Raw genomic sequence first — 21242 nt, forward strand, 5'->3', positions numbered from 1 at the left:
CTTTTCCAGCTGAAACTGTAATTCTGTTCCCTGGGGTGACTGAGAGAAGGGCAACCATCTGCAGTTCAGTGGTTTTGCCTGTATCATCAGTGCACAACGGTCAAACTTCAACCTACCTCAAAAGCATGGAGTCTCAAAGTGCAACTTAGCACAAAACCGAGGTTTTGTTTAGACGAATCTGGCCAGAATTGTGTTAAAAGCAAGAATACAGCTATATTCAGAGTGAGTGGGATAAATTGGGAACAGGACATTACATTGCCTGCAATGTCACTCGCACGTGAACCCAAAGCAGCAATTCCAAAGGAGTGCTGAACAGAAACATTTGCAAAGCTGCAGGAGGAACGGAACTTCAACTCTGTATGCAGTGCTATGTTACTTAACACTTCATCAAAGGAGACATGAGTTTTATTTTGGACAGTAGACTTTATTAGAAATTTTCTCCTCATTCATCAGTAAATTCACATTAAAATATGCTGAAGGCAGCTCAGTCTAAACATTTGACATCCTGCCATAACAACAACTTCCAGTTTAAAAACTAGATAACTGATCAGGCAGATAACTTGAAACATGTAAGAAATGCAAATAGAAAGCAGCATCTTAAAAATGGGATGAGCCTGAAAAATTAATACATTTCAGGTGGAGTTGGGGAAAAAAACAAAATCAGTCACCCCAAGATGGGAAACAGTTAAATGAGAACTCCACAGACTCTAAACAGATAAATAAACATTATAACCACGCATACATTAAAAAGAGAACCAAGTACTTAGAGTTCATACCACATAAAAATTATAAATTTGTTCAAATAAAAAAGTGACAAGCTTTCTAAAATATGAATATCCTAAATTCTTGAGATAGTGAAAATTTTGTTATAAACTGCAGAACTTTGGAGGGACTAGATTTGGTCTTGAAAACAACGGGCTGCATCTTACTGTTACCATGTCCAAAACATGATCTTTCTGACACATATATCAGTTTTTTCCTCTAGTGTTTTTAAATCACATACTTTTCTTCTAGACAGTAATCTGCTTTATTTTAAATGTTAGAACTTTTAGATATTATAGGCCTGATTATGTTGAGTGCTGAACAATCAAAGCTCTCAACAACTCTGGATAACAAAGGCAAGGTTTAAATATTTTTCAAAAGTTACTGTCAAGATTTTTCCTTCGCTAATTTATTTTTATCTATTGGGGTGAGGTGTAGGAGAGAGAAAGAAGGGGGGGAAAAAAAAAAAATCACATTATTGAAGAACGCTCTGTCCTGCATGACAGTGGATCTTGCAGGTCAGATTTTCTATTGGCATTTACCAGAGGCAACAAAGATAAACCAATATGTGACAGATGAGAATAATAGCCTTCAGGACTGTAAACACAACAGGCAACAGATAATACACGAATCTCAATCAAATCAATGTTTTCACATTCTTTAGTAGTCCCCCACAGTGATCTGCTTTCACTGGTTCAGAAAAAAATATATATTAAAAATTAAATAACACTTAAGTGTCCATCACGAAGATTTCTATTTTGCTGTAAACAATTTTCTGCCATTTGCATTGATGTAGTCCAATGTGAGGCCAGAGGGTTCTAGACGTCTTATTGGTACTGTAAATAATTTTTCAGAGACAGAGGCAAAGGTAGAATTTCTATGTCATGCAGGCGGTCTCTGCCAAGAGCAAAACGAATTGATCTTCGGCACAAGTCCATTAAAGGCAGGGGTTCCGCTGAAAAAAATAGAAGAAAAATAATAGAGTTAATTTTTCAGCATCTCCATTTATGGACAATGTTTTATTTATTAACATAGATTCTGTATTGTATTAAACGGTCATAAAGATAGTAGTGGTATTGTGAAAACCCTGACAACCATGAGGCAATTAAGATAATCAATAAAAGCAAAGACAGAATTCTGTGCATTTCACCCATAAGAAGTGACTGCAAGGTTTCAGATGGAGCTTCCTTATCTGTAAGGCTTAAAATAATAATGCAAAACCACTCTTCAGGCTTACTGACTTGCAGCATAAGAAGTTATTACATTTCCAGATTTCTAACAAGACAGAGAGCTTATACTCTGTTTATAACACAACATTCATCATGTTGTGTTAACGTGAACTACACTGGCAACTTCTGACCTTTACACACCAGTTTCTTCTGCATCTTCAGAACTGGAAATGGTACTTAAGGGTAATCAAAGTTCCCAGCAAACACTGGTTTTCCTGCAACACTCTCTTAGCCTTTCTTTCTAGGAAGTTCATTGGAAGCAAAAATGTAAACAAAACACCCTCAAAACTCTAGAGGAAATTTAACCTTTTCCTCTATGAATAAATTAGGGGTGGAGGATTCAGCTGACTAGAAGGCAGGGTGGGTCTGTATTTTCATATGTATACACACAAACACCCCCAAAATATACAAACATCTGTAGATGCTGTTAGTTTAATTTAACAGAAGTGAATTAAGTATCTGTCATAAATGCCTGGCTGATAGCACTTCAGATTGGAGACCCAAACACAGTGATCTGCAGCACCTCACACCATGTCTCCCTATATCCCCATCCTGCCCTGCAAGACTCACGTAGAATTGCAGGAACATCATAGCATTTCCATCCAATAGTAGCATGAACGACCTCTGCGATTGCAGGGTTTGCAATGGAAATCTTTTTGCAGCAGGAAATGGAATAAAGCTGTAAAGTCTTTAACCAATTACAGCTATCTTCAAGAACAGCTTTAATCAGATGGATTTCATTGCACGTGTTGGTTTAAAAGGGTAAGAGCTTGAAAGACTACAGGAAACTCTTCCTCTTTATGTGATAAAACAGTAGTAGCCTTTAAAACCTTACTAGTACTTTCAAATGGAGAAAAAAAAATAATGTCATGTGCCCATATTATAGATAACCTTTTATAAACTTGACAGATTACTTACAAGTGCTCAACATTGTACAGCACTCTGGTTTTATCAGGAGTTCTTTTACGTGCCACATATAGATTTACACAAACTACATTAATCTACCAATCCTTTAGCTAATACTATTTTAAAACCTACTTGGAAAAAATCATTACAAAGCACAAAATATCCAATTTAAGGATTGGTTTTATATGCTATAATTGTCTGCTCTGGTGACACACCACTGACTTAATGGATTTTCCATCAGTTATCCCAGCATCACATTTGATTTGTATAGTCCACGGTTCACTATGGTGTTTCCCAAAAGCATCTAGGGAAAAAGCTTAGAAAGCATTCTGTCGTATGCTGAAAGACTAAATATCTTATTTAACTTTATAACCACTTCAGTGACTTGGATATGGAGTCTACTTCTCCTTAAAAATCCACTTCATCTATAATCTTGGCTATTAAAAGATCAAAAAATAAGAGCCCACACATTCCAGTAATAAAGTAATATTTTCTATACATTGGTGATCTTAGTTTTTATTTTGAATTATGAACGTTAAATCTTAAGGGATGAAGCTGTAAAATTCATTAACCAGGATTAATAAGTAGGAGCAAAAATAGCTCATGAGTTCCAAGACACAGAATACAACACATCTTACAAGTCTTACACCATAAACAACAATTTTCTGAGTATCTTCCCAGAATCCCTGCGGTCCCATTAAGAAGATGTAAAATAAAGACTACAAGTGTTTAAAGCCATTAACTGACCATGTGGTCTCTTTTTTTCCCTAGACAAAGGAATATGTAAAACGTAGCCATCTGTGCAGCCAGGCAGAGTTAATCCTAAACTTCAAAACACAATTTAAGGAAAGGTTAAAATATTTTTCAAGCTTGAAATGCTAAATGAATGTCTCCTGTCTCACTTCTACAGGGAATTTTCAAATGCTAAAGAAAATGCCCCCAAGTGTTTGCAACAGCTGCTAAATTACACATACTGAATGTGGTTTTGCAACTTGAAAATTTAACTATACTCTTTTTATTCTCCCTTCTATCCAACAGCAGTTCAAACCTACAACAAAATTAGAAGAGGTTTGTCCTACAATACTAAGTAAAAGTTATATTTTTCTGGGGTGCTAGCTGTAAGAACTTGATGAAAAATTGTAATAATAGGATTTTAAGTAAAAACTTTTGGCAGCTATGAATAGTCCTAAACGATCAAAAAGTAAATTCAGGAAAACAAATCACTTTGGGTTTCAAAATAGTTTATGGGATAAATGTAAAACTGTTTAAAATTAAAGACCGACAATTTTCAGACAGTGTAACTCAACAGAACCATTATTAAACATTTGGTATGCACCTTAATGCAAGCACTCTCCCATCCACCACAGCTCACATTTTTACTACATATTTTACAAACGAGGATCATGTGGAAAAAAGTTTGGGTTTTAAGAAGCACAAGTTCAGTTCTGAAAATTGGGCGAGTTTCAAGGGGAGGCATTTGTAGTCATATGGGGAAGCGGCAGAAGAAAGCTTGTATAAGGACTGTGCAGACCTTTGATCCTGTGCTGTACGGCAGCTGGGAGCGCGTCTCGACTCTGGCATCTGGGTGCACCCCTCAGCCGCACCCTGCCCTGAAGCTGAGAAGACAGACTCAGCTGTGCACCCTTCTCCAGCACACCAGGTCCTGGGCTAGATGGGTGCCACCGTGTTCCCCACCATGTTCCCGCCTTGGGAACTGGCAGAGCAAAGGCATGCCAGAGTGCCACTGCCCGCCAGTCTAGACATCAGCGAGTGGTAATTTCAGAGATGCTTTAATGTTCATCAGGTGCCAGTATCTGGCGTACAGCCTGGCTGCCAACATCTGGCATTCACGCTGGTGCCAAGCCCAGGCTCTGCCGCGCCCCCATCGCAGCTCCGAGGATTCACCAGTTGCGAGGCTTTCCTGCGCTGGAGCTTGGGGAGAGGGAATTGGGATGATGTCAGCACAGCACAGCATGCCGGCGAGGAAATGGACTGCTGCAAAGCGGTTGCTCATCATCTGCTGTAATGGCTGAACCGCCTCTTTCACACACATGCAAACACCAGAAGTGCTTCAGGTTTTCACAGAAATTCAGTCAGAAATAAGTGTGTCACAAGTAACCCAGTCCTTTCAGAAAGGAAAGTTCGACCACCCTGAGTATATATTGCTACGCGCCCCACCTAAAACACCCATACAGACTTGATTTACGCAAACACTCAATAGCGCGTTCAAATGTTCAAAACAGTATTTCCAAAATGGTATTTCCATTTATCATAGAACCATAGAATGGTTTGGGTTGGAAGGGACCTTAAAGATCACCTAGTTCCAACCCCCCTGCCATGGGCAGGGACACCTTCCACTAGACCAGGTTGCTCAAAGCCCCATCCAACCTGGCCTTGAACACTTCCAGGGATGGGGCATCCACAACTTCTCTGGGCAACCTGTTCCAGTGCCTCACCACCCTCATAGTGAAGAATTTCTTCCTTATAGCTAATCTAAATCCACCTAAATCTAACCTAAATCTTTGACACTAAAAAGATTATTGATATCATACAAATAATGCTGAGAAGAGAATATTCTAATGACGCAAGAGATGGGGAGATGAATACTCTGAAGCCACGTGGACATCTGTAAATTTGGCGAGTGAAAGTCTTTCTTTCACAACAGTAAATATTTACCTTTGAAAAACTTTTACATTCAGGGATATTAACTAGTTGACGTCCCTAGCAAGGGCAAAAAATGACAAATCGGAATATCACACTATTTAGTACACCTAATATGCATTATTTTTTATCCTTTCTTTAAACAAGTGCTGTATTTTTTGAATAACCCACCACAGAATGGAACTGGAACATTCAAGCCCCCCAGAAGAACATGAACCAGCCATTTTGCTAAAGTTATGTGAACTCCAGTAATGCTCTTGCCATTAGAAAAAGGAGGAATGAATTGCTGAGCTGGAATGCAAAATTGTAAAGAAAACATGATTCACAAGAATGGCTCTTTGTATTAAATTTCCAACCAGGCTAAGAAATTCAGAGCAAGACACTGCAGGGCAAGGGAGCAAGCTTTGCACAGGAAACCCAGCGCTTCCTCTCAGGCTCCAGCAGAGCTCAGAGAAACGTGCGGCTGCAGCTTGTCGGGTAACACACGCGCTGAGCCTCGGGCCAACTCCGTCACCTTCCTGAACGTACTTTAAGGAATCACCTTCTTGTTTAAAGTCTACTATGAAACCTCTTCACCCAGAGGTAGCTCCTCATAGCCGCCACATTACAGAAAACTATTTTTCAAGAGAAAACAAGAGTGAAAAAATAATACTGCTTAATTTCCGTGTCAGAGTTTAATTCCCGTGTCTCCCAATTTTGTACCAGTAGTTTCCAAGAAGGCCCGTTAAAAAAAAAAACCAGCCAGGAAACAGGCCTTTGTTTCCACTCCTTTTCAGAATTGTATCTGCAACAGGCCCACCATGGGTCACAGCACAGGGTGCTCCATCGCAAACCTTCCTCCCCTACGCTCCAGCTACATGCGTGCCTCCACCTGAGAACCTGGGAGCTGGGGGTAGGGGCCAACAACAGCTGCTGTTCTACGCAGAGCTGCATCTCACCACGTGGTATATGAAATAGCTTGAACAGCTCTTTAATATAATAGCTAATAGCTTAAAAATGGCTTAAATAGCTATTCCATAAATTAAATAAATTAAATTAATTCAATAAAAATAGCTATTTCGTAGTTATTTAGCTATTAATAACACAAAATAGCTGTGTGTATATATCTAGATATATTCATTCTAATGGTATCTCTGATGGTTTAAGGACAAAGGCAAAGAAACATTTGTAACTAGAAACAACTATGTGCTTGTGAGCATTTCTCCAATAAATATGCATCTGCAATAGCAATTTGCACATCATTACCAGCTGAAAAGTTCATTTAGTTTTGGCAACCTGTAGTTATTTAACAATCTGGCACTCCAACAAGACTGCCTCATCTTTGTAAACAGGCTTTTATAGTTGAGATACTAAAGTCATTTAGCATCCGATAACACTAAATGTTATTAACTGCAATGTTACATAAGGCTCATACAAAAGAGCAGCTTTTAGCACACAACAGTTATTTGCCAAATGAAAATACTCGTTTTTAAAAGAAATTTTTAAAGCTCCAACAGCACATAATGTTCACGGCTTTCATTAATCTATGAAGAACATATTCTTATCTTATTTTATAAAATCAGAGTTGCCTGGGGGAAAAAAAAAAAACCCACCCAAAAAACCCCCCCAAAAACCCCCCAGAATCAAAGAAAAATTAAAGTTGGTTGAAAAACAAAGGAAGTTTTTGTGAGAATCATCATCATCAAAAATTAAGAATTTTTAAAAAATTATTTTATAGGTCTACCTAAGATACCAAATTATCTTATATTTTGATATTTCTGGCCTTAAACTTATTAAAAAGCACTCGTGTTCAGTGATTCATGTTACTGTTTCCAACAGCTGTAGGGCAGCTTTAAAGTCAGATTTGGGGGGAGAAGAAAAAAAAAAAAAACACACCACAGTGTTTCAAGACAGAGATGCAATCGCACACCATTAAATAAGTGGATGACATCTCCCCAGTCCTAACTTTCTTGTGCTAACAACAGGGCCATGAGAGAAGAACCAGCTCATTAATGAGGCAACGGCAGCGTGACCTTCCTTCTCCCAGAATGCCCATCACCTGGCAGAGGCGCGAGGGGAAGCAGCACCGCCTCAAGAACGGGAAAGAAAGTAACCTCTTGCGAAAGTAATGCACGCCTGGTGCACAGAGAAGAGTCTTGGAAACTAGAAAAATAGATGATGCCTTTGCTCGTATCCTAATTAGGCAGGTTTTCTACACGTTACGTACTTGGTGGCCATCGCTTGGTTCCCTTTTCTGCCCTCTCCTCTTTGCCACCAGTAAGTCGGCATCACTCAGGTTCCTGCCCTGCACTTCTTCTCACCGCTCAATTTTAATCTCGTACTTTGCCAAGATAAACGATCATCATCATCTTTAGAGGGATGATGTCCCCAAAAGATTAACCCTTTGTCATGGAAAGGGGATCCAATACAGACACGAGATGACATTCTTATTCTGTCCCTGTTCTGGTGGGCCTCCCATAAACCAGGTGGGAAGGGAAAGCTCTCTCCACGGCTTGTCACCACTCTGCTACCTGACGCCTACCTGTTCTGATGGACAATCCTCTGTCCCCATCAGGGCACCTGAGTGCCCACCATACTCCAGACTGCAGCACTCTTTTTTTTTTTTTTCTTTAAATCCTTTTTCTTGAATTTTTCCTCTTTCCTCCAGGTATTAAAACACCTGCTATGGGGTAACGTGGCCTAAGTATTACTGTTAGGGTGATTTAGCACATACAGAAATTTGTAACTACCATTTAATTATCATGCACAATAAAAACATACAAATATATGTAAGCCGGGAGTTTTCCTTCCAACCCTTCTGCCAAAGCTTAATTATTGTTTTAATTTTACTCAGTAGAGACCAAATTCTTTCCCCCACATAATATGGTACATAAATACACCCTCTGTGACATATTTATGGCTTCCCTGATGCAACTGATGGAAAATTTGAGTCATGTTCCTTAAATGGCACAATCTAGAGAAAGGAAATTGCAAATAATATATTAAAGAACACAGGGTATGACCAGTCACAAAAAATGCTAATAAATCTCCTAACAGCAATGAAAATTCAGTCAAAGGATAACAGGATAAAAGGAGTCACTTATCTATTTTTCCCACAGATGTCTTTAAGCTCTGCAGCCTAACCCAGCAAACCGTACAAACGACGCACCTTAGAACATCACATTTTAATTACAGCCCAGGTGATCCAGAGGAATCACCACTCCCAAGAATTCTGCAATTCAAAAGGGAACACCATGGTTTTTCAAAAGAGCATTGCCATTTTTCTCCAACTCCCATGTTTATCCACCCGAGAGCACTGGGCTCTGGCAGACTACTACCAAACTTACGCTGGTTTTGCAAAAGTCGCCTTCTACAAAGCTCCGAGCTCCCCCGTAGCAGCTGACGCCGTTACCGCAGGCAGAGCACACGCACACCCTCCTCCAGCCCCTCCGACATCGCCCTCCCACCCACGCAGTTTGTTCATACACAGCTGGAAGCTATCGCGCTCGCTTCTTCAAAAGCATAACGGGTGGCAGATGGTGAGACTTTTTGTTATCAGTCAAGGCTGATAAACAGCCACTGTCTCCAGCAGTTGTCTACTAGGACAAACAAAGCTTTATGTAGTACCACATCAGCACCTTGCTCTCAGCAGACAGGGTGGGCAAGTAAAAACACAAAAATACTACAAACACCCCCCTGTATCTGAGATAACCCACATCCCACAAAAATTTGGTACTTGAAATTAAATATGTTAAAGGGAGAAAGGAAGGCAAGAAAGCTTGAATAGAGAGAAGGACTCGGGGGTAAACCTCCTTCCTCCTCCTCTGCTGGGCAAGGGGGATTGTACAGATACCTTTGGCTTTTACGTGTTAAATGCAGCTAAGGACAATTTAAAACTTCAATCAGGCATCATTTAGCAGAATTAAGCTGAAAAAGCAGCAATGAACAAGCAGATATGCTGCAGCATCATTTGTTTTCAGTTAATGCTCTCCAGCTGTGCTTTCTTGAGAGGAAGAGTTGAAAAGCAGAACAGAAGGAAAACAAACCAAAACCAATCCCAAAAGCCAGTGGCCTCCTGTTAGGGATTCTGTAAAGAATCTGTCATTTGAGCACAAGTACATATCTCGTTGCAATTTGTTTTTTGCATTTCAGTGTTTGCAATCTCCTGTGAAGACGACACAAGACCTAGACAACTGGTCCTGACCCAAAAGCACGAAAGCACGTGCCTAAATCCAGTGAATTCAACACAGGCTTAAAATTTATTCTTAAAGATTTCAATTTAGTAGACTTAAGCATATGCCTACACACTTTTTTTGTGAATCATATGGGTTATAGGAGTGTTTTTCCTAGAAAAGTAATTTGCCTGTGTACATTTGTAGGAAGATTGTATGTCTATAGGGTCATATACATATATGTCTGCAGAAACCCTCTTCTGACAGGCTCAATGTGCTTTACAGTTCTTGCCCTCTAGGTGGGTTTATGATCCACCTAAAAAGGGCTCTAGATCAAGCACATTTAATATGTAGAATAGAAGCAATACGAAGTCTGGCCTAGGCCAAATCTATAAGCAAACTTCACTGTGGAAACTCATCTGAAAACCTTCATTTTTCTGAATTAAACCAGCTAATTTAAATGTACGTATGCATTATAATAATTCAATTTCCAATAACAAAACAAAAAAAAAATCACAAGTATGATTCATATTTGAAAACATTTTAAGCACGCTATTCCTCCAATGTACAGATTACTAATTTTACTGCTCTACATAATGCAGAAGCTGCAAAACAGAGCCAGATAATAATGAATTTTACCAGCAAACGAGTGGCTTTTTTAAAAAGGAGCAAAGCCCTGTAATAAGCTGGTTTTGTTATAGCTTGATAGATTTGCATGCTGCCAGAGAGCGTGAGTGGTGGCCACTTCCCTTCTGAAAGAGGAAGCGCACGTATGATTTCATTCCCTGTGTGCGTCGAGAAAACGTAAATAGGAAGGATGAGCTGAAAGATTTGCTTTCTGGCCTTGATCTGTTTGTTCTTCCCCTCCCCTCAAATGCTTCCACAAAACAACTCTTTGCTTTGTTCTTGAACACAGTATGAAGGTAAATTGAGACAGTTGCTTCAGTGATGATCTAAACGTTCTGTAGCAGAAAAGACACCTAACATAAACACACACTCTTTAAAAAATGAAGTGCTTGATGTTAGAGACGAGCCTAAGCTACAGCCGTTGGCTCCTTAGCTCCTCCCAGCTCAAACTTCCCCAAGTTTAACATGTTGGGAACGAAGATTTGGCTTAGATTAATCTCTAATGTATACTTTATAGCTTTTACTCTTAGAAACACATTTATCACCATTAAATTCAGCTTGTGTGCCAGGCCATAAAAAGGGAAGTTAAAATATATCAAGGTGAGAGAAGATTAAAGCTTGGATGAGAATTTCACTGAGTAGATGCACTGGAGTTCAAAGACAATGTTGTTCAAGGGTTATGGACAGATTTATAGGCAAAGTAATAACGGAGAAAGTTGAAGGAAAGTTCAGGTTTCAAGGACGAACCACCGCATACAACCATTGCAACAGGAGTTCACGCTGCAAACAATATGCAACACGACGACTGAAATATAAGGAAACAATTTCCTGCGTTTTCTCTCTTCCTGAGATGTGCTTCAGAAATGGGCAAATAAACCAAAAACACCCATGCACAGGTACAGACCTATAACAACATTTACCACTGTGAACACGTGTTTATTGTCCAGGGGCCGGTGTGGGGGAAGGGATCAGAAAGTTTTTAAGTGAATCTTTTCTCTTCCCTACCCTTCAATTCATTGGCACATTTCTGTCTTAGTAGCATTACAGCAGGAAATTAGATTTCTTGGTGGGAAACCTAATCACGTGTACTAAAAAGTTCTAAAGTTCAAAATTGTAATTTTTCATAGTTGTTCTTAAGCACATTCTGTGTTTTGGGTTACACTAATCAAGTACACTTCTTTTGAGAGACAGTGTCTGAATGAGAGAGGTGCATACAAAAAGACAAAACGTTGGAACTCTGTGCTGCACCCACCCGGTTGCCCCACTGTCCCTTCTGCCCTTCTCCCACTGGCCTCTTATCTACCTGTTGTATTTTGTACAACATACTTATTATGTGGGATCATGAAGTAGACCCTGGCATCTTTTATTCTACTGTGCCCAGCACGCTGGAGCCTCACAAGACTTTCTAAATACTACCATACTAAATAGCACGCGCTCATTCAAGATTTCCATTGCTTACAACTCATATATTCTCAGCTGGAACCTATCACAGTAGTTTTCTGTATGGGTGTTTAGTACTATATTAAATAATAAAGTTATTTATTCTAGTTAGCAATTAATTTGATTCAAAGCATTTTCTGCATCACACTGCACCACATTGCAGCTTTCTTCGAAGTTTCAAGGCGACAGAACTGATGACTCTCCTACTTAAATTTATAAAAATTCTGCTGAGCTATTTAAGACAATAAATATTTGACTACATTCCTCATATCACTGTTACACAACATTTTCTCAACTGCTTCAATTTAAATTACCCAGAGCCTCCAACATATGCAGTTTTCCTCAAAGAAAGCGAAAAAATGGCAGCAGCATGTCATTTAAATTTTAATGCTTGTGTACAAGCTAATGATCTGTAGGGGAGATCTGCAAACAACAGGCCCGACTCATCACTTTGTTACTCTAGTTTTGATATTAACGGAATAACATTGGAATAAATCTGGAGCAGTGAAGTTGCAATTAGGCTCAATATAATGAATTTGATCCTGCTAGTTTAGCACCATTTATATTTTCGATTTCTTGAAAGTGACTTTTTTCTTAAGTACCATAATCTTTATCAGCAGAAAATGGGTACTGGGAGATGATCGGAATTATTTTCATACGGAATTTAGGATTTGTCATCGTTCCTGGTATGCAAACACAGCTGATGCTCTCTGAAGACACTTCTAAAGCATTCATTTTGAACACAAATGCACTCTCATGTCACAGGTAGAGCTCACAGGGCTGCCTTTGCTCACCATTGCTCTGCTCGTCTCATCACAAGCTCCTGTTACCATCTTTCAACCTTGGCAAAGCTCTAAAATGTCACACTGCTGTGCCACCACCTACAACTGGCACTCCTGGCATGTTGTCTTACATATGGTCTGCTCATTTTGTAAGAAATAGAGTGTGGAAAGATGATTTCCATATTACGCATTCCTACAGCTACCGTGTGTGATGTGTTATCATGCCCCGAGCCTCTGAAGCACCAGCATAAAACCAACTGATGGGGAGGGAGAGGTGAGGGGGTAGGTGGGTCAGGGAGAGTGGTTTGCCACTAAAGGGACTTTTCCTGTTCCTGGGCACGTGAGAGGGGGATCTAACATGACAGCAAACATTAAAACTCAAAAAAAATCCCCTGGAATTTCACATGGGATTACTAGAATCTGATAGCTAACCCCAGCTTTGCTCACACTGAATTTCTTCACCTCCAGGGCAGCATCACTGGGCAAAACTTTCCTGTACTTGGTCCTACTGGATACATGGACAGCGAGAGCCCTCTATGAGCTGTCTTCTCTGGCCTGAACGGCTGAAAGGGGAGCTGGCATTCTCCATCCATCCATCATCCTACTCCTCACAACACTGCTTTATGTATTTGGAGAACTAGGCCTGCAGCAGCATACCAGTCATGGCTTCTTCCCTGTCCTCCTCCAGCTCACCAGATCCAGCTAACACATTTTCTTTGGACCTCTCAAACTACACATGACGACTCTTCCCCTGATGGCACTCGCTTGCTGTTCCAATCAATTTAGACACAAAGGGGAGGACAGCAAGGGGGGGGGTTTACCCCAGCCCTCTCCTCCTCACACACCTCCCAGCTTCATGCTTGGGCCTTCTGTCCTCGTGCTTTGTGTTACCCACTCGTGGTTTTATGCCCACCTGCACAGGACATCATTGATGTCAAACAAGATGAGAAGAAAACCAAGCGTAGCTGAACCACCGAGCAGTGTGGCTGTGCTCTGGAAGGAACTATAACACACCACGAAGGGTCTGGGTTTATTGCTTCTTACTGATTCATTACCAAATACACTTTGTCCATAAACAGCCTTCTCCAGCTCCCTCTGCCCCCCGCTGCCAGCTGGCTAATGCAGTTGCACAGGTGTAAATGAAAGCATCATTTGGCCTGCAGAAAAGCTATTATGAACAAAGATTTATCTCAATTTTCAGATCCCAAAGTCAATCTGTAAGGCTGGCAATTAAAAAATTGCATCTAGGAACAACAAGGCAAAGCTGAGCAATTAACTCACCTCTTTAATGTACTTGCACGCCTTATTTCTGTAGGAAAGAGAATCCTATCAACCCACTAATACAGCTGATTTAAAATAAAAAACGAGAATGAAAGAAATTGAATATGTACTAAAATCCTTATAACAATTTCTACATGTTTGTGTTTTCAGATTCCTGAAGAGATTCAGGAGGCAGCTTGAGGCACTCAGCTCACTAGTATGTGTGTGTGTGTATACACATGTATATATATAAAACATACAAATACACACACAGGCACAAGAACATAAAAAGGTACAAATACGAGGGAAACATTTGAACCACCCTCTCCTCCTTCCTACACGCATACTTTACTTGTTTATTTTAGTGGCAGTGGAATTTAGTGACACAAAATAGTTATTACTATTTGATTTTAGATTTAAACAAAGGGAAAGAGACAAAACAGATGAAACTATGAGCTGGAATTAATATTATTCTACTTATATTAAGAACAATGCTGTGATTAATAGCACAGAAAAAATTATTTCTAGAATTCTACAATTTGGGCAGATTTTAATAATTTCTTAGTACAAAATATAAATTAATTTCAACATGGTTTGACTATAAGAGGATACACTTTCTTATCTGGGCATTGGTAAATATGCAGGGTAAGGTTTTCAAAAATAAGTGAGTTTATGCAAGCTCATACCTAGATACCACAATAAATGACTTGATTCATTACAGTGTCAAGCAGGCAGCAGAGCTTAGTGAAGACAATAAGGCCATTTCCAGCCCAAAAAAAAGGGATGGCATTTTTTGTCAACTTTTTCTTTGATATTTTACTAACAGTTTGGGATATGACAATTCCAAAATTACATATTAAGTTCTTTAATGGGAAGAATTGTGGGGGTTTTTGTTTTGGTTTTGTTCTTTAATTTCTGGAATATCAGTTTGATGCTAGATTCCCATCATGTTTTAATAGATTCTGAACAGACTCCTTTACTATCAGCCTCATATTTTGAACACTAATTTTTATCTTTCTTAATATAATTACAAAAAGAAAAAGAAAAAAGGTAAGAGACAAATGTCAATCCCATTTTATGCTTGTGTGGCATGTATAAACATATATATAATTTTTGTTTATATATATATATATATATATATAAAAAACTCCACTATGACTTTTCTTTTCAACCAAATCTTCTGACCTATTAAACCATTTAAGTCTGCCTTATTTTCTCCTCTTATCAGCAGTCTCCTTCCCTTTCTGCTGTGCTCCTACTCTCAAAGCAAACCCTGTCACTCAGTGAACTGGGGTTTAAAAATGAAAAGCCCTTCTACCTGTGGGTCTGTAAACATCAGGCACAGTATATTTTGCTTTTTTTAATCTAAAATCTAGGTGACATTGGTGCAACAGATGAAATGCTGAATTATTAAAACAAATTCTTTAACTCAGTACTTAATCCAAAGTACAAACCCCCAAAATATTAAAAGCATATTCAGAATTACACACAGCACAAAACAATGCTTCCCACCGGATTCCTTCTGCTCCCTGTCGACTCAGCCTTTTTCACCCCACCAGCATTGTCAGCAAAGCCAAAGGGAATTTTGCCAGGGTAAATACTGCTAAATGGAGTCCCCCATCCGTAGATACTTTGCTTTTCCCCTGTTGCCAAGTCATTTCTGATGTCAATCTGCCTATAAGATGAAATGGATTTTTTTTTCCAAGTACTCACAGTTTTGAGATAAGCACTGACCTCTCAGGCATAAGAATATGCCCATGTCATTTTGATGTCTTGGAAATTTCTTAACTAATTAAGTTAATCACGTAAACAATGACTGAGTAAAAAGTTACACGCAGCCTTCCAAAATGATCCTTCGTAGGGGTGGGAACCACAACCCAGACCAGACTTCCTAGGGAGTGTTCAATTTAACCCATCCTCTAAACCCATCACATTAGTAGTTGTTTACTTTAGTGATGCTTTTACTCCCCTGTCCAGGAAGAGAGATCAAGACCTTGTGCTTGTTTTAAATCTTATTCAACCATACGTAGAATCAAAACCGCAACCCCAAAGAAGCCTGTAGTCAAGCACTAGGGGCAAGAAAACTTAAGAGTTTAGGGTAACCTGACCCACTCATGTATCCCATTTCCCAAAGTGCTGATACTTGTTTTGCATCTCCTTCTTGTCCTTTCAAAAATCAGAAAAACTTCTTCAAAGAGCAGGGTTAATAAACCAAGGAAGATGCTTTCCTTCAGAGTTGTGAGGCAGAAGCCATCAAACTAAGGAAAACGTCACTAATTGACAAAGACAAAAGCAACTTGGGAGCGGTAAGCACTACACCAAGATGAGTAGAAAAATGTCAATGAACTAAGGAAAAAGAAAAATAAAGGCTTCTTTCCTTTCTCTGTGTTACGGTTTAGCGTATTGTTTTCAGTACAAACCTTATACTTTACATCATCTCTGCTATTAATGACATTTGTATGTTGATGTCATACATTTCATATTCTGAATGAAACCTTTTTATAGTATATACTTCAATTTTATTTACTAACACAAAATCAGAATTCTGGGGTTTGTATATTCAGGTTCCTGGTACTGATTGAAACAGGCATTTCACTGTCTCTAAGGTAACTTTCCAGCTTCGTAAAAAAGGGCAATGTTTTCATATGATTTGCTTTATTGATATACCTTCCAAAGACAAAAGCAGGATTATATATTATTCATCACTGCCTTTCCCTTGTTAGGTAACGTCAATTAGAACTGACCTTCTTCCCTTTAAAACATCAAAGCCAGATGTCAATTGTTCAAAACTTCTGGACCTCTCTCTCATACAGCTTTGAACAGAACTTCTATGCTTAAGCAAAAGCAAACATCACAGAGAGCTACTTGTATCATTGCTTGAAGATCTCACAGTAGAACAAAAGTCACCCTGCGGCGAAAGCAGACCACAGCTCTTGTGTGCGGATTTCCAGTATGAACTAGGACTCGGCACACTGCGTTTGTAACCTTCCAGCACAATGTGATGACATTCCCAATAGAAATGTTTCATTTACTTGTTTCTTAGATGCATCACATTTTTTAGAAGCCACTTGTGCATAATACTTCTCGTTTCATCAAATTCATGCTTGGGATGATCCATATGGATTTAGCAATTACCATTGACAAAAAAGGTCACAAAGTTTTCCCTGTTCCAAAACCGCCTGTTCCTATTATGTGCTCAGTAGTCACAGCAGGGCTGAATCCTTGCTTTCAAATACGTAAAGCTCAATTAATTTTATATGTGCATTTTTCCTTATGGACTTTGGCTAATTTTGATGAAAGATTATCTTGCTCCATTCAAACATGGATGTCTCACAAAAAATTATTTCCTTTGAGGCTATTCGGAATATCTGAATGAAATCTCTCTTACTTTTGGGAAGTACTTTATGGAGACATCCTAGTTACAGAATTTTGTTAATGGAAAACCATTTTCAAAAAGTCCTGAAATGAGAACATGATCCCAAATAATAACACATGGACTAAACCCCCCCCCCAAATCTAGAAAGTTCAAAAGGTTGAGTTGCCTGTTAATCACGAAACGAGAACATAGAACAGACCAGAGTTGTCTTCATATACAGCTGCCACCTTCTGGTGACTACCATATCTCTTTTAAAAGCCTGCGCTGAAATTTTGTCTCTGCAAATTTCATTTCTAAAAGCTATGCACCTAACTTTTAAAAATACTTTTTTGCTTCATAAAAGCAAGGTATTTCCAATTGTTCACACTAAAATACTAATATGCATGGACTTTTTCCTCTTTCCAGGCTTCATCATGCTTTTGGCAGCAGTGACACAGTTCTTCCCCAAGCTACCGGAGTTAAACCACTTCTTACCAGAATTCTGACCAACCTGGGGCTTGAGGTTCCTCTTAGGACAAATGCACCAGAGGGGGAAAGAGGGACAGTAGGGGATTTATCAGTAGTAACAAAACATTTAGAGAAAAAGGACTTTAGAGCAAGCCTACATGCATTTCTGTCTTCCATAAGTTCCCAATGCCTAGTGACCCTCGGTGCTGACGAGTCTAAACAGACTTCTGCGTTTCAGTGCTGTTCTTCCAAATAGCTACTGCCTGTCTCACTCCTGAAAACCCATTTCAGAGTCAAAGTTCTGATTTTCTGCATTTGTTTTCCATTGCCTATCCTGGCCAAAGCTGAGCTTCAGAGAAAATGAAGGCAAACATCACCACCCAGAAAGTCCTTAGAGGGCAATGCCAAATTTATTTTTGGTTGAAAGGTAGTCATACTGACACCTGCCATGTCTTTGGCTTTCCTGTTTTTTCAAACACGCCTCCTGGGCAACATTAGACATACAATAATTACAACAACGAGGGCTGCAAATACACTGCTACTATACAGCTAAACCCATTGCCATACAGATGAAACACACCCGTAATAAATTTCCAATCCACCACTAAAACTTTAGTATTGATGTCCCAACTTACTATATTTGTATGCACGACATAATCTAGAGCCCATGAAGCAGGGAAGACGAAGGAATGACACAGAATAGAAAAAGTAAGCAAACCAGCAGCTCTCTAATGCCTCCGGCTCTTTTCAGGATCCCTGAAAGCTGCCCCTCGCTCTGTGCAAGTTGTGCTCTGCAGACCTAACGCAGTGCATGATCTTAGTCCCGCAGAGCCTCGGTAAAGCTTTACCTACCACAGCATGAAACCAGGTGTTTGGGAAGCTCTACTCAAAAGAAGGTAAAACTAAGAGCTGTTATCAGAAATTTAAATAATAACGATTACCCCCAAGTGCCATAAACGATTCATGATGCTGGAAATTCAGTATTTTTTTAAAATGTAACAATTATGATGCCCCCTCAGCATCTACCATTTGCGAGAATTTAAAAGATCACTTCAAAAACCAATGTCAGAACACTTTAAATCTTACACAAGTCTTTAACCTTGGCTTCTGGAAAGAAGAACGCAAGTTTCTAGTTGCACCCATGTGACTCCATTCTCTCCAGCGGAAAAAGGCTATTTATTACCGCTCAACTACGAGCTTTCTGCAGTGCAGGGAGCCCCGGTCGGGCAGTGGTGCCAGCTGCCTTTGTCAGACAGCTGTGGCTCTCTTCCCAAAAGTACCAGCCAACCTCAGCAGGTTAAGAGCGCATGCCACATTTTTCACCGGGATGTGGTCTGCGATGTAAATGAGGTTGCTCTCTAAGCTTGCCTTCAGAAAGCACTCTCAGGAACCCAGATCAGCCATTTCCTCCTTGAAACCTCTCATTCCCAAAAGGAAAGAGAAAAAAACCTAAGCTTCCCTAGCAGTAAGCATCTGCCAAGAAACGTTAAGTGTTCCCATCCAAACCCTCCTCCCTTTTCTTAAGCTTTCCATTTCTTGCTGTATTATAAATCACTCTGGGGAAATACCATGGACTCTGAACGTTTAAGTTATGTTCTTAAGTGGTAAACCATCAAGTTTTACTAGCCTCTTTAAAATAAAATAGTGCGGTCTATCTGCAAAAGCAAATTATGTATTGCTTTTTCTATATTAATTATATGTTACACGGATTAAGGGCCATAGTAACAGGAAGTTAAACTAGCCCTTATTATGGAAAACTGCTGTATCTGAAACAGAACAAATACCACAAGGGTTGAACAAAGCTTTGGGGAATGCATCAAAACGCTATGCAAAGATTAGTTCACTGGGCTCCAAAATGGCTTTCAAATAACAGCAAGATATTTTTTTAAACTCGAATCTGACCCGTGGTCCGACAACAGGCAGTACCTTCCAAAATGCTGGAGCTTTGGTGCAAGACAGCAGGTACGCCTTCTCCCCTGCAAGAGCTTCTCCTACACATACGTCCTCCAATTTTGGCCTGTGAGTATTCATTCCTTTATTACAATCTCCTAATCAAATCTTTTGTTCCAGGAAGGTCACTGCAGGTTAAGAATAATGCATGAAAATGCTTTCAAAATATTTATAGAAAGATGTTGTAGAAGTACAACCGAGACTGTGCATCACTAGTGCAAGTTTCTGCAGTAGTTGAGCATTTTGACAGGACCTCAGCCTGGGAGCAGAGTTCCTAAACCAGTAGGGACGCAACCAGAAGTACCGGCCAGCGGTAAATGCTTTCACCTGGCATCAACGGATGGACTGGTTTTCTTTACCGCTAAAGGATGATTTACACATCCAAGGGACATTTCAGTTTCCTGTAAGTGGTGACAGAAACTAAGATAGTAACATGAAAGGCACGGGACAGAGCACACCACGTTCACTCAGGTCCAGTGATCATTTTATTTGCACTTCAGCAAACTTTCAGGTATCTAACTTTGGATATTAGATGTATAATGAAATAGCGCTGAGAAGTTATCGCTCACATCTGTAGGGAGAACAAAATACAGCGTCATCAACTCAATACTGTACATCTAACTAATAAAAACCAACATCAGAGCAAGAAATTATCATCTTGCATCACTTTAAAATGGGCATCTGGTGTAAATGCACATGTCAGGGTTGGTTAGCCAGGGCCTACAAAACACTACAGAAATCATTATTTCAACACTGTAAAAAGAACCACAGTGTTTTTGGGGAATCTGAAGGCTTTGTGAATACCAAACCACCACACACGTGAAAACATGGCAGTCACAGAGGACTTACTCCTAGCTTTGACACATTTCCTACACGACGTTGGCCAAACCACTTAGGTTAGCGTAACCGAGCTAGCTCTACTGCACGTACGAACGGCGAGGAGCCGCGTTCATCACGCTGCACAGCAACATCCAGCATTTCTGAACTGACATACTTGTGTTGCACTTAGACCTGACATGTCCCTGGAGGGCCTTCTCTTTGGAATTTAGAGGAGCGCTACATTGCTTTGCTGTGTCTTAAAAGCATTTTGTAAGAGAATATTGAGATACAGAAGCCTACACAGACAGAAGCCTATGCCCTCTCTTTCAACTGCTGAAGCAGCAAAGATCCAGCTCAAGAGGCGAGCTAGGTATAATGTTTGTCTTTCCACTGCTCATGTTTGGAACATGCTGGACATGAGATGTGGTAAAAACTGGCAGACAACCCTGCCAAATATTGCGTGTGCATAATACAGGCCTGAACAGCCGAGAAATGCCCGTGTGCATGAAAGGCCACAAGTACATATTACCACAATAAACTCAGCCGACATGAAATAGATCCAGAGTCTTGCCCAGAAGCAAACGCCCTCACAGAACCACGCAAGGAGTTTGGCGGATCTTTGGCCCAACGCACTGAGCCACTCCAGGCCAAAGGGAAACGGGAATTTGTCTTTAGCTTTGGCAACCTGTTTGGTGCAGGCAAGCCCACAGCCACGTGCCCGGGGGCTCTGCCTTCAAGGGGCGTCTTTTGCTGATGAACTACAACAGTGAAGAGATGGTCAGATGACAACATGAGAGGTGTACTAGTATTTACACCCCTGATTTTGTTTTTA

At 39.9% G+C, this 21242-nt stretch overlaps 1 protein-coding gene across 1 annotated transcript in view; it reads right to left on the reverse strand.

Moving 5' to 3' along the window:
- Positions 1-412: 412 nt before the first annotated feature.
- Positions 413-21242, reverse strand: part of SPSB4 (splA/ryanodine receptor domain and SOCS box containing 4) — a 69451-nt gene continuing 48621 nt past the window's right edge. The window contains exon 2 of the mRNA XM_075157622.1: positions 413-1717. Within this exon, the coding sequence (XP_075013723.1) occupies positions 1590-1717 (128 nt within the window). The 3' untranslated portion in view covers positions 413-1589. The remainder of the gene's footprint in view (positions 1718-21242) is intronic.

This window comes from Calonectris borealis, chromosome 9 (assembly GCF_964195595.1).
Source record: "Calonectris borealis chromosome 9, bCalBor7.hap1.2, whole genome shotgun sequence".
In the NCBI taxonomy this organism is placed as follows: domain Eukaryota; kingdom Metazoa; phylum Chordata; class Aves; order Procellariiformes; family Procellariidae; genus Calonectris; species Calonectris borealis.